Genomic DNA, 15159 nt, shown 5'->3' on the forward strand with positions numbered 1-15159 from the left:
AGTAATTTTACTAACAGTACATCCTGCTTGAAGCGTTTTTGACATTATTTTTTCCGAACCTTTTTCTCAAAATTAATTTTTCTGAAACTACTGTAGAAAAAAAACAAAATTCTTCTTGTCAATATAATTTTTTTCTAAACCTTAAACCTAAACCCTTTTACAAAAACCCTAAAGGCTAACACAAAATTATTTTTTAAAAAACATAAACCCTAATTTAATTTATTTATTTAAAATCCCTAAAATCTAATTTAATTAATTTTTTAAAAACTATAAACCCTAATTTATTTTTTTTAAATTCCTAAATCTTAAACAAATCAAACCCTAAATTATTTTAACAAAGCACTAACCCTAAAACCCTAAACCCATAAACCCTAAGCACTAAACATGCAAATAGCCCTAGCACTAAACATGCACATTTTTTGCTGACATGGAAAAATCGCTCCCTCAAGGACGTGTTTTGCTAGAATTTCCCCTTAAAACGCTCTTACATAGACGTGTTTTAGTATTTTCGGCCTATTCTAGTAATAATAAAAAAGGTGGCCCATTTAAAATGGTCTGGGGAAAGTGATCATTTGGTACTCTTTAAGCTATTTTTAATATTTTTGAAAATTATTGAATTTCATAATTAATTATAGAGATTTTTTTAATGGTTGATATAGTTCCAATATTTTATGCCAAACTTTTGTTATTTTGATAAAACATTTTATGTTGAGAAATTAGAAAAAAATTTTAAGGACATCGAAAATAAATTGTAATTTTTATAATTTTATAATTTTAATAACCTATATCTTTATAATTTTAAAAAATTAAATTAAAATTTTTATCATTTTTAACAGGGATTAAAGTACAATTTTATCTTTACTAATTTAAAATTTTAAAATTTTTAAAACTAAAAGAAAAGTTTTCCACAAATATACATAGATTTTTAAAGATTAAATAAAAACAAGCTAATTAGATTATTCAAGAACCTTGAACGTAATTTAAGATTTTTATTTCGAAATGTGAGCAAATATATAGATTTTAATACCCCAGCTCATGGAATCCAAACTCGTAGCAAAAATAAAATCAGAAGAGACATTAATCAGATTAGATATTTGTGGGAGTGCTAAGAATCTGAAATAACAGAAAAAGACTCAATAATTAATTATTAATTAATTAAGTGATGTCCAATTTGTACAAAGTTACATATAAATGACCATATTCATCTCTTATCTAAATAACATATCAGCAGCTTATATAATCTATCATCACTATCTGTGAGATACATGGTCTATAGCTAATTTCGTTTTTTCTCCTTGGGCAGCTCTTTGTATTTACTATAATTAATTAACAGTGAGGCAAGTCAGCTCCTCATGCTCCATGTCCATCCCTGTACTTAATAATACAAATAATCCTGTAATCGAATTGCTCCATGGTCGGGTCGGGATAGAGTTTCGAGCAAAGTAACCCCGAGCTTCAGGAATGAACTGAAAACATAGTTCAAGGTGTGATTCATGAGGTGTTGGTTGTGCCAGAAGAGCTGTCATCAAGAATAATATCAGCAGGATCTCCTATCCATGGTCTCCCTTCTCTCCACTGAAACTTTATCCTTAGTTTTCCATTTGCATCAACCCCAACCACCTGCCCTTTACTGGCGTGAGTCTCCATTCCCCAACCCCATCTTGGGGTCACAAGCCCTACCCGTATCTTCACGCTGTCCCCAATTTTAAATGGCCTAACTCGTTCCATCTCCGAGGCCTTACAAAGCCATAGCCTTTCCATAAAGCAGAATGCCACCCATAAGTCTCCATTTTCCATTCGATGCACTACCCCAATGCTTGAATGAGTTACCTCTCCCCAGTGGTGAGTCGGGATTGAAACCGATGGTCTAACCCTAACCCAGTCCCCAATGCAAAGTTCCTGTTCCTTCACCAGCTCCACTTCTGATGGATCTAGCATCCAAGTTTTGGAGCCAACAGGGGTGTATATTCTCAGCTTTCCATCAGCATCAATAGCAGCTATTGTTCCAATGCTTCTATGGCTATGACCCGACCAACCAAATCTCGGCTGCTTCACCGAGAGCTTAACTCTCACCTTGTGCCCCATGATAAGTGTTTCCACTCTTTGAAGATGGGAAGTTGGGCCCGTCCATCTTTCCTGCTCACCACAAAATGCAACAAATGTGTTTCTATCCCATTCATCTCCTTCATACCCTATTCCTTGTACCACACCAATACTACCAGGTACGATAGATTTCCAATTACTAGCATTTTCCCTCAATTGCACCCACTCTCCCACTTCAAACATATGCTCTATTTCAAGATCTGCAGGATCTCCTCTCCACATGCCCGGCAAACCAAAGAACGCAACTCTCACTTCCCCATCAGCATGAACACTAGTAACAATGCCCCGCGAATCAGACTGAACCCCTCTCCAACCCCACCTTGGCTCAATTAATCCAGCTCGAAATCGAACATGTTGCCCGACTTTATAATTTGGAACATTTTCTACATCTGAGAAATGGGTAATCCACCTCCCTTTCCGGAAGCAGCAAGCCAATTCCAAATACCCGGCATCCTGAACACTATGCACTACTGCTAAGCTCTCTTTCCCAATAGTGTTCCAGTCATAACTTGGTCTAGCGCCAAGGCTCGGCTTTGAACGGACCCAATCGCCAACTTCAAGTCCCGAAAGCCTTTCTGCATCTCCAGGAGAAACTTTCCACAAACTATGCCTGCCGTCAACCTTCACCTGCATGGCTCAAACAAAACCTCTCCATTAAAGTAATTTAATGGATGAACTCACAAAATAATATAATCAACATATAGCTTTAACTGATGCATCCCCAACAGTGATGCGATAATGTCGTAATAAAAGATATAGTGCTCCACCAGTAACATTAGACCAGGCCACTCGCTCCTAGATTAAAAAGAAAGAAATGGGATGCTTACATTCAAAGCTCCATCCATGTCAATTTTCGAAATTTTTCCAACGGTTGCTGGAGTTTCATTTGACCATCCTAGTCGTGGCTGACTGACAGATGGCATGACATGAACCTGTTGTCCCACTTCAAAAGGAGGCACTCTCTCCACATCAGTGACAGAGCAACAAAAAGGCTTGCTACGGAAGCAGAAAGCAATACCAATATCACCGTCATCTTCTAAACTATGAATTATACCAATGCTGTGGCGGGAAATATCCTCCCATCCATATAATGGGGAGGGAACCGAAGCTTTTACTCTAACCCAATCACCAACCTGCTCTTGATAGAAATATACACAATAAGATGCATTAAATTCTACTCTGACACCCAAAAATTCCCCTTCAATTGATAGTCCAAAGACTACATTGAGAAAGGGAACTTGTCAAAAAAAGAAGGGACAGGTAATTACCTTGAAATCCTCAACTCTTTCCATGTCAGAGGGATCAGCCTGCCATGGGATTGGTCGATTTGGTATTTCAATCATAAGAAGCCCATCAGTCTCTATCTCGGTAATCCTTCCAACACTATGATGGGTCTCACCACCCCAAGCATATCGTGGCTCTGCAACAGATCTCTTCACACAAACCCGCTCCCCAATCTATAAAATGAAACAATAGATTACTTTTTGTTTGTATGAAGAACATGTTCCAAATAAAGAGAACAGCAATGTAGGTAAAAGAAAGTTCGTAGTTTATTATATACCCTGAATGGAGTTACGGGCTCAACCTCCTCTGGTTCACAATGCCAACGATTCGGAAGATAGCTCAAGTCCAGCAATAGACTACTATCCGGTCTAATACAGTATACTATACCAATGCTCCCAGGTGTCACAGATCCTAATCCATGCTTTGCCGTAGTAAGAGTAGGACGAATTCGAACCCAATCCCCAACCTTGAATTCTTCAACTCTTTCCATTTCTGCAGGATCAGCTTTCCATCCTCTAGAAGCTCCAGGAAAGCCAACACGCAAAATCCCATCATCATCAACACATAAGACGGTTCCAATACTGTCACGTGATTGACCACGCCAGCCAAACCTGAAGATACAATAAATCTATTTAATTCAAACTGGAAGAAAAAGGACGAACTAGTGGTCAATGATAAAGCCAATCAATTCAGTTGAAGGATAGCAAACATGCAAATGGCAGAAGCACCACTTTGGTAGTAGATTAAGTATTTTCCACTGGGATCCGATGTATAGAATCAGAAATCAATTGCAGGATCAAGATTATGCTGAAGGATTTCATTATTGTTTATTGTTTGCCTTCCAAGAAACAAATACACATGGAGCAACATAAGAGACTGACACTGTACCTATGAAAAGAGATACAGGTAAAAGATCAAAACATTATGCTTCCATTTATAATGTTTTACCCAGGGAATCTCCACTTATAAAAATTTATACTATTTTTTAGTTATAAAATGATTAAGAAGATCAGAAAATATTGTCATCCCATTCAATCTCGAAACAAACAATTTTGATATGATTTTGACTATAGTTTTCAAACACCATGGCAATAGCATACATCTTCAGAGTAAACAACATATCTTTTTTACTGTTTTGCAAATTCCCCTTCCCTCTATAGCCCAGTCCTAGGATATTAAAAGACCAAAAGAACATCAAACAAGAATTTTGACTAGAGTCTTCGAACACCAAGGCAAAAGCATGCACCTTCAGAGTAAACAACATCTTTTTTGTGTGTGTTGCAAATTTCCCATCCCAGGTGATAAACAGAAAAGCATAGGAGGCAAGTTCCTCCATATCCCAGTCCTAGGATATTCAAAGATCAAAGAACATAACAAGTGTACAAACCTTGGCTCTTTGACGTCTTCTCTAAGCTTAACGTGCTGCCCTCTATCAAGAGGAATCACTTTTACAACTTCATTTACCAATACATGAGCCTCTCCAGAACAAAATGACACGATAAGATTGTCTCTGTCCACCACATTTTGCACAAAGCCAACACTTTTATGGGTTGCATCTCGCCACCCATAAGTAGGTGTAGTGACACTTCTTCGAAACTTCACCCAATCACCCACTTCATATCTGAATAAGACCATGAACTCAAGAATCATAATAAAAAGGATATAAAGATAAATAAATAAAGTGAATGAATGCACAATGATGTGAACCCTCTCCTTACATTGTAGGAGACAGTTGAACTCCCCTATTTGTTAGTGCTTCCATCAGATCTTCAGAAATCCATTCACGAGGAAGTGCCTCCAAGAAGTCTCGTAATGTCTTACCACTGTCATCAGTATTGACACTATGTTAGTAATATATGGATCCAACATGGAGATTCTACAATGTAAAATGTACTGCCAAAAAACAAATCAAGCCAAAGAAAAAGACGAATATGTTAACAAACGGCAAATTTTCATAGGAATTCCAGAACTGACCCATGATTTCTAACTTCAACAGCAGCATCAGGATTCCCGAGCATAACAATGAGCCATTCAAGGCTCTCACGTATCATATTTGCAGTATCTGCTGCTATATGGAAAGCATTATCACCTTCATCACCCTGGTGACAAGCAAAGATACTATAAATGAATTGAATGCAAGAAGAAAAATACCATGCAACATTGCTCCAATTCTTAATTTGTTCTAACATAATCTTGTTGGACATATCTTGGAAACTTATGCCTTCAGTGTGTGTCACATATCTCCTTATATCTCTATCTTAAATAACAGTAAATTTGCTTTTTTAATCCTTTTTTTTTAACACAAACCACCATATTGGAAAAGCAACCAGAATAGATTGGCCACTTGGTAGATTTATTAAGTCAACCATATGCATAATCTTATTCTATATTTTAAAGAAATTAGTGCATAATCGGATTCGTTGCTCCAACCCTTACTTTTCCTAATGCATGCCAGTTGGAGACATATCAAGCACTTGCAATGAACCAATATACAGCAAAGACCTCCTAAATATAAGAAGTAGAGATATCTACATCAAGCATGTAAACATATCTGATGATCACTGAGAAACAATATGAAGTAGATATAGATCTGGGCTAACTCCTTGTGCCAGTACGAACTAATAGAACAGTTTGACTCAAACACCTTTTACCCTTGTCAAACCAAAACCACAGACTTTCTTGCTTTCTAAAACCACCTGCGTAATGATATTCATAATCTAGACCATAGACATTGAACAAGTTTTTCAAAGATATATAGCCAATTACACATTTACTACTTAACAGCCTAGTTTCAAGTTTATCACAAGTGTAGAATCAATTCAAGCTCTAATTCAACTATGATTCTATGAACCTTAAACCACCCTCTATAACCATAACCTGGACCATAGATATTGAACTAGTTTTCCAAGCGTACACAACCAATTATTGCAAGTTTTCCCTTAAATTGAATCAATCCATGTCCTTGTTCAGCTACGATTCTATGAGCCTTAAACCACCCTCAATAACCACAACACCTAAACCTCAAATTTCCACCACAAACTGTGAAACATACTTTCCAAAATATCTCATCTTTGAACACGCCTTCATTCTCCTCGAACATAATCAGAATATAGAAATTGCCCAAAGAAGACCTTGCAACAAAATCACAGAAAATAAGCACATTGCTCTTTATCCAGTTTCCGTATCATATTCCATGCACCTATCCAGTATAACTGAATTTTACTTAGCATGTCTAACAGGAGATTTGGCAATCAATTTAGCCCCATTCCACATCTAATATTTCAATTTTTTCACATATGGCTTTTTTGTGTGTGTACATTCTTGGTCATGAATCAAAGAACTATGTTTATTTAAATCCCTAATCCCCCAGTTCTTTGCTTTCATATAGGCTTTGCCTTGCTCTTGAATTAAGAATGTTACTTTTTACAATTTAGATTTAACAATTTTCAGAACAACATAAAATCAGGGAGAAAAACAACTATCAGAAATAAAGCACAAACCCCCAATACAATTTAAGGCTAGAACACAAATATAGAAAATATCTGTCATTAATTACTGATATGCTTCTTAGAAAAAGGTCCATAATACTAGGGAAATCATATGCAAGCATTCCATAGCAAATATTTTTAGGTAAAAGAGGAAGAAACCTGCAAATTACAATCCGCCCCGGAAGATAAAAGCAGCCCAATACATGATGATGCCCCTCGGGCCACAGCTACATGTAGGGGAGTTGTATTGTGCACATTTCTAATGTTCACATCCACTCCAGCATCAAGAATTATCTGTCCACAAGCTTGCAATTAGATCGTGTATAAACCCAAAGGCTGGCTAAAATATATGTGCCGGCATTTGCATTCATGCATGAAAAGCAATAAAATTACCAGGAAGAAAAAATAGAATAAGTGCTTCTAACAGTAAGGAAGTTATGTAGCTTACTTTTACCAATTCAACATCATTAGCCATAGCAGCAATATGCAGCGCTGTTCTCCCATGTTGAGCATCTTGGGCAGTGGGATCTGCCCCAGCAGCAAGCAATATTCTCACCAGCTCCCTGCCCTCTACAAGCAGTTTTATGAATGAATTGAATTATTGCTACTCAATTAACAAAAAAAAGTTCATGTGATTAACAAAATGGACACAACATTGCCAATAAAAAATTATTTAAATTAAGCTATGATAACAAGCCTTGAAAGACAATAACAAAAGTGATCAAAAGTTCTAGTATGTTCTACCTGAAACAAAGATCAAGGTTTAAGGAATTAAAATACAGAAAATCATCTAAGACCACAAAAATAGAATAAGGAAGCAATAACCATTCGTAACTGGTATCCCAAAATACTGTAGTAGAAAGAAGAATAAAACAAGAAAGAAGAGGAAGAATATCCCATAATAAGTTCTCTGGCATCCATGCACCAAGATACTACTTATTAATCAAAGTCCTAGAGAAAATAAGATTGAAAAGGCATTTATGAAGTATCTTATATTATGCAGTAACCAACTAGGAATGGCAAAAAAAAGCAAACAGGCAGCCAAATGACAAAAGCATAAACTCCTAGAAAATTTTGATCAAAAAAGAAAACCTAAAAAAACCTAGTGTCAAGTATAGCCAACATAGTAAAGTTCATGCAGACATTACAATTGTATGCCTAAAAAACAAAAATCTCATAATTCCAAATAAAGAATAAAATCCTATATCAGAATCTTCAGTGACAATATGAAATGCCACATTACAACCTTTTAAGGAGGTAAATATTATACCTAAACCTGTTAAGCAATTATAGCAACACAGATTAATTAAATTATCTTTCACTAAAGGAATTGTGAGCCGAAGAAGATAATCAAAGGATAACAGACCATTTACTTAAAGAAGATGATCAAAGAGTTCTGCACTACCTATTTCATGATTTTTCTTTAGAGTAGCTGCCATGCACAAAGCAGTCCCAACAAGACTGGGAATTTCAATTGCATCTGCAATTTCATCTGGGGAAGCAACTTCCACCCACCTTTTGACAACAGCCACATTCCATGTTGCCACACACAAATGCAATGGTCTGATAACAATGAATCAAGATATGAAGCCTTGAGTGGAGTAATAGAATGAATGCAATATATTAATGAAAAAGGGTTAACATGCATGACAGCAAACAGATTAGAAAGGTAGAAATGAGTTAGTCTATTTCATATATTCCAAGCTTCTACTTGAAGCAAATTTACACTTGCTATCCAAAAAAAGTGGGGGAGAAAAGAGAAAGAGAGTTAACATAGTGTTAAGTTGAGATAACAACTGATCCAATAGATGAAACCATTCCTAAGGCCCTTTTTCCTTTGGATAAATAAATCAGATTGTGCACTAATCCCAGTCTTTTCAACCCTGTATCCTAAACCAAACCCCAAACTGGTACGTATATTAATAATGTCAACGAAAAACATGTTTAGTAATAAATGCATCTCCCAATAGATGACTAGATTCATTCACAAGCACCAGAAGAACAGCAATAGAACACAACCCCAACGTAATGGAGGCATCTGTTTCTGACATAATATAGAAGCTGCTGGCCAATCATCCATCGTTACATGATAGACTATCAAAACTATCATCTTACCTTTACAGTGTTGACAACTCGACAGGAAACATATGATAAGTGTAATGGATTTATGCCAAACCAAAACAAGAGCTATTAAAGAAGTCAGCAACAAAGTATACATTAGATCAAATAGAATCTGGTTATTTTAACCTAAAGGTAATCAGCAGGCTATTTTCATGAAGCTGAACTACTGAGTCAGTTTATGGAATTCCAGACTAATTCAACAGAAGCTACAACCTACAGTGCTCCATTGACCACATACATCTATCAAAGGAAAAATAAGATACGAATCTGTAGTTCAGTTTTGTACTACTCATATGGATGTATGTGTGTGTATATATAGACAAAGCGAAAAGTACTAAGCAGATGTGTGTAGAGCGGTACAGTACTTACGTCAAATTTTTGGAATTCAAAACAGCCATTGATCTGCAGCCCCCATATTCCAATATGACAATAGCGCAGTCTGTATATTTCTTGGCCACAGCTCTATGAAGCACAGATTCACCTTCATCATCCACCGCATTAGGGTCAGCTCCAGCCAATAGCAACTCCTGTTAGACATTTAGCAAAAGAAAAAAACTCAAACACTGAAGAAGCAAGAAAGAGCAACCATATATATAATTAACATAAGACCTACGCGCATGCAGTCAGGTTGACCATGATAAGCACAAACATGGGCAACAGACGGACCAAAACCATCCCTCAACCTGGACTGAACATCAGCACCTCTCCTAATGAGAGCAAGGACACATTCTGGGGATCCAGCTGCTAAAGCAAAAACAAGAGGAGGATCCCCATCCTTATCCAACACATCCACATTTGCCTCAGCGTACTCCACTATTGCTTCAACTAGTTCAGCACTACCTCGTCTACAGGCCAAGTGGAGAGCAGTTTGCCCATCAGCATTCTGTGCTTCTAAAATGGAAGAAAATGAACTACCACTATTTCCAGAAGAAGCCTTTCCAAGAAAATCTCTTCACAAAACAAAGAATAACAGCAAATTACAAATAAGAGAGAACATTCTTCAAAAAGAGAGCTAAGAACATGTCTTAAATAAACTATACTAACCTCAAACCACTCACACCCCCCTCAGAAACAAGTTGATGCAGATAGTTAGGATCGTCAGGTAAAACCTCCAAACCAGACATGGGTGGTGGCTCCACAGCATTTGATCCAGGTAATTTGACAAAGCCACTGCACATTCACCAACATTTTACTGAATGCAATGAATTAAATTTTACTGTATTCTGTCACTCCTAACATGGACATACCCACAAATGCATAACCACCACTTAAAGCATCAGCAATTTTTAAGATCGGCATTAGCTATTATCTAGGTATCACAAACAACAACGGAGGAAGTTAGGCATGGTAACAACCAAACTTTGTTCTTACTTATCAGGACTTGCAGGAGGGCTGCGTGGTATCTCTTGCAAATGACGAAGGAATATTGCTAACATTGCATTAAATGTTGGTCTTTTTGATGGTTTGAACTGCAGGCACTCTCCGATCATCTTCCACAATTCCCTAGGTAATCCAACACCGACTACACTTGCATATTGAGGAGGCAATTTCCGAGCCTTAACAACAGCTCGATAGATCTCATCTGCACTTAAACCAGCCCAACTGCACAAAAAGTATCAGGTTGTGTTACAATGAAAATATACCACTAATCATAATGCAGAAAGGAAGAAACAAAGAAAAAGAGAACATTAAAAAAATGGTTGCTCCACATACGGGATGGAACCAGTGCACATTTCCACCAATGTACAACCAAAACTCCAAGCATCTGATTCTGCAGATATGCCTATTGCATCATCCCAGAAAAGATTCAGTGACTTCTTTACTGGTTCCCATGCCTCCGGGGCAGCATAATGTGGGCTGAGCATAGTGCAATCCATGCATGAATGAATCTTGGAGGAATCACATTCTGTTTGAGCTTTTTGGCAAGCAGGTTTCTTCAGAATTGCAGCAAGTCCGTAATCAGAAACAACAGCATGACCACTTGCATTCAAAAGAAGGTTAGATGGCTTTATATTCATACAGACAACACCTGCAGCATGAAGTTCTGCCACCCCTCGTGCAATATCTGCTGCGTATCTACGATTGGCAAACATTCACCAAGTCGTCAAAGAGAAAATTACAGCCACATAGTAATAGGTAATTATCTAAGATATGAAATAAGCTAAAGACATTAGATTTGATAGAACAGAAAATTTTTATGTGATTTTCAATTCGGCAACGAATAAACTTTAGATAGTAAATAGCAAAAGAAATTTTAAATCAAGAACAGGGAAAATCATATTTATGCAGAAACAGAAACATAACACTAATACCAAAACTCAAATTTAATGCATAAAAACATTAAAAGAGGTGAGGAAAGAAAATGATAAAGTGACATGTATGTATCTTTCCATGCATAATAATGTAGTATTAACACTTTCTAGGGTCAATTAAAATGTTTTCTCCATTTTCCAAATCATCTGACAGACTTCAACATATCAAATCAATGATTCCCCTTACTGTCTTCACTCAATTGCATTCTTATTAAAATTAAAATCAACTTTTAGTAATCTCTTTATGTCAACTAACAATACTAATTCTACCAAAAAAGAGAAAAATCTATCCCTTCAGGCAATAATAATAATAATAATACATATATTGGTTGCTTCGGAAATTTCAATCAAATGAAAAACTGTTGCATTATTTGCTTGTCTTGGCAGTTCATAGGAGTCATCATTCTAACCAATTACAACAGGGAACCAAGTTAGAATTCTAGAAATAATTAGAGAAGGACAGTTTCATTCAAGCCCATACTCTAATGGCAATGGAATTCACAATGTAAGCAATTGCAATAGAAGGAAACGAGAGGGAGGTAAGAAAAAGAGAGCAGGATCAGAAAAGTGAGGCAGTCCCTTGATAAAAAATACAGAAAAGCTCAATATTGTTCATTCAAGAACTGTTCATTAAATCCTCAAATTTATTTTAAGAAACAACAGAAACAACTAGTCAACACTCGGATAAAAGTCGTTATTGGATTAAAACTGGAAAGAACCATTTTGCAAGAAAATTAAAGTTGAAGAAATCTCTATACTTACCGTCCGTACCTACCATGCAGAGGTTGAGCCTTACCAATAGCATTGATGCTCAAATCAATCATCTATATTAATATCGGTAACAAAGTAAGCTTAACATAAAATATAAAACTGCCAAACATATCTACATCTATTTGTAAGGGCTAGCAATAAGAATAAATCCCCAGTGATATTTTGCAATTGAAGATGATCTAGTTCCTTTTTTGTTTAGAAGTCCATTAATCAAGGGTAGAAATAGCTTTCTTCTTTTTTAAAGCAAAAAATGGCTCTATTCCTATAGTATGACAAACATACCTTCAGTAATGCTCCTATAATAATTTCAGAGAAGAAATTTTGGGTATTTATAGAATAAAGGAAAGTATGTACCAGTTTCATTTTATGGATCATGGAATTTGTCAAATTTAATACATCAAGCCTGCAAAAAATTTTCCTCACCCTGTCTATTCTCCCAATTGTAAGAAAAGTTAAAGCATGAATCATCTTGCTTCCACAATACCCTGGCCAATATCACCAATCAAAACCAAACAGCCCTAAGTTTTTCCCCTAAATATATAACATCCTCAAACACACCCCTTATTGCACACTAACAAAAGGAAACAATCTTTCTTTTTCTTTTTCCTTTTCTTTTTTCTTTTTTTTTTTTTTGGGGGGGGGGGGGGAGCGGATGCACCAAAACTTAGACCCCATCGAACACTCATAATCAGACTGGAAACAATTTGCAGCAAAATCCAAATGATATTAATCCATCCAACTTACATGGCAATAATGATGACTGGCTCATAGGCATTACTGACTGATCATCAGAAGCAATTTGAAATAATATTATACCATAAAGATTACCCTAAATCAAGATTTATGTATCTCTCAGCTACAAGGCTTTTACAGATGAGGATTAGCATATTCATACCAAATATGTCAGTTAACAAGCACACTGGCTACAGATTTTCATCAAGAGTTAAAATTAAAATGTTTTCCTTCAGGGAATTCACAGAATCTACATTAGAAATGAAGGAAAAAGAGAGGTTAAATATTTGAGATATCAAAGGTTACCAGACAACCTATCTTAGCCTCCATGGAAACAGATTGATTACCCTACAGTCATTCCCTTAAAGTGTAGAGACATCAAACTTTTATTCAGTGTACATAAATCTCCAATTCAAGAAAGAATATATTAACTACCCTTGGAATTGCAATATCATAATCTACTTATATAAGGCAACAAGAATTTACTACATCTAGTAAGTTAGCAATTTCAACTAAGCAACGCAACTCAACATACTGAAACAACTTGCCACACATCACTAACAGAAAGAAAATGCGCATAAAACATCAAGATTTCCTACAATCAGTCCAAATCTACAGAAAGCAACATTCTAAATAAGATAAATTAAAACCACCGGACAACAGCTCAAAGCTTAAGTCATTCAGCCTCAACGATAAATTGTCTCGGCACAAAGCATACCCTTCCCTGGCCTACAAGCAAACCTACCAATCTTATGTAACAAATTATGTACAAAAGCATATACAAAAGCCAACAAAATCAACAACATCAACGTGCAATGAAGTAATGAACACCAATTAAATTATCCTTAAAACATAAACAAAGAGCCCAAAAAACAACCTTAGAACTTGCTCCAAGGTAAGTCTCCCTCCATTGTTCAACATTGCCGATCTAATCGACCCGTGGCACCTATCCATAACGATCCCCAAACTACTTTGTTCTAACTTAACAACTCCATGGAAAGTACAAACATTCCTACACCACATTGATGCACGCCTCAAACTCTCAAGTTGACCTTGCACCCATTCCCAATCCATCCCTTCCATTGCCCCCACTTTCTTCACCGCCACCTTATGCTTACACCGTCGTCCTCCTCCCCTGCCGTGGGTCCCACTAACCACTGCAGCCCACGTTTCCACTCCAGCTCTTCCCCCCTTCTCTTCCCCTTCTAACTTCCTAACCAACTTCACTTCCGGATGAGCTGTTAGTTCAATCACAGGCCCACATCCGGCGGCACGAGCACCGGAGATCGAAGCGTGGGAACTGCGGTTAATCCGACCCCCACCCGCCAATTCTTCGAAAAAATCCCCATTTTCATCATCATCCTCCCTCTCTTCATCGTCGTCTTCTTCTTCATCAGTGTAATCGCAGTTAAAATCGTTCCTCGAGTTCGACCCAACTGAGTTGGGGTTCGAATTAAGAAGGGCTAAAATCCCATAGTTCTTCTTCAAAGCCTGAACCGAGTTTCCGACAAGGGACACGTGGCGACAGCGGGGACAAGACAAGGAAGTGTCGGGTGAAGCAGAGAACATTTTGGAAAGACACTCTTTGCAAAACCCATGCCCACACTGAAGCAATAAAGGAACTCTGTCTTCCTCGTTGTACCGCGTTTGGCAAACCGAACAACAAGGCACCTTCATCTCTTCCCTTTTCTTTCTTTTTCCTTTCTTTACTTCCCCAGAAAGTAAGAAAATTTTCCCTGGAACCAAACAGCAGATTTAGTGAAACCAATCAAAAAAGATCTATTTTTTGAGAAGAAATGAAGGAGTCAGGAGAGGAAATGAAATGGCAGATCCATTGAAAGGTAAACGAAAGGTTAAAAGAGATCAGATACTTGACGTTTTGATTAATTAAAAGAAGAAGAATAAAAGATAGAATAATTTTTTTGCTCCATTTTTTTCTTCTTCTTTTACTTTGTTTAGGTTTGAGTTTGGGTGGTGAGAGTGTTGAAGCTGTTTTCACTTGGGTGTTTTCCATTAGTTCTTTTTATGTGCTATGATTATGACTCTCTTCCCCCTCATTCACCAACTCTTTTCTTTATTCAGATAATTTCTATTTTCCTACTCTATTTTTGTATATTTATAATTCTATTTCTTTTCTTTTAGAATTTAGAAGTACAATTATTCTAACATCTCAATTATGTATGCCAACGTAGTTGAAATGTAACATGGGAGTGGTCGGATCGTGAATTGATCGGTACATTGATAAAGCAGTATAAATTGATTAAATAAAATTTTATAAAATTTAATAATTTATTTAATTAAAATTAAACTGATAATTGAATTAAAAATCGATTATCTAAACGATTCAA

The 15159-nt window shown here is 36.6% G+C and overlaps 1 protein-coding gene across 1 annotated transcript; it reads right to left on the bottom strand.

The window, feature by feature from the left end:
- Positions 1 to 1119: 1119 nt before the first annotated feature.
- On the bottom strand, positions 1120 to 14858 carry LOC107915280 (E3 ubiquitin-protein ligase KEG). The gene is made up of 16 exons (XM_016844446.2): positions 13689 to 14858; positions 10710 to 11072; positions 10368 to 10598; positions 10041 to 10166; positions 9610 to 9946; positions 9366 to 9523; positions 8281 to 8438; positions 7324 to 7445; positions 7035 to 7169; positions 5362 to 5486; positions 5106 to 5210; positions 4775 to 5008; positions 3665 to 3998; positions 3372 to 3560; positions 2931 to 3236; positions 1120 to 2730 (listed from the first exon to the last, which is right to left on the bottom strand). The coding sequence occupies exons 1-16, from the start codon at positions 14486 to 14488 to the stop codon at positions 1492 to 1494; spliced, it is 4962 nt and encodes a 1653-aa protein (XP_016699935.2). The 5' UTR covers positions 14489 to 14858; the 3' UTR covers positions 1120 to 1491.
- Between the last annotated feature and the right edge of the window lie 301 nt (positions 14859 to 15159).

Source organism: Gossypium hirsutum, chromosome D10 (assembly GCF_007990345.1).
Source record: "Gossypium hirsutum isolate 1008001.06 chromosome D10, Gossypium_hirsutum_v2.1, whole genome shotgun sequence".
Taxonomy (NCBI): Eukaryota; Viridiplantae; Streptophyta; class Magnoliopsida; order Malvales; family Malvaceae; genus Gossypium; species Gossypium hirsutum.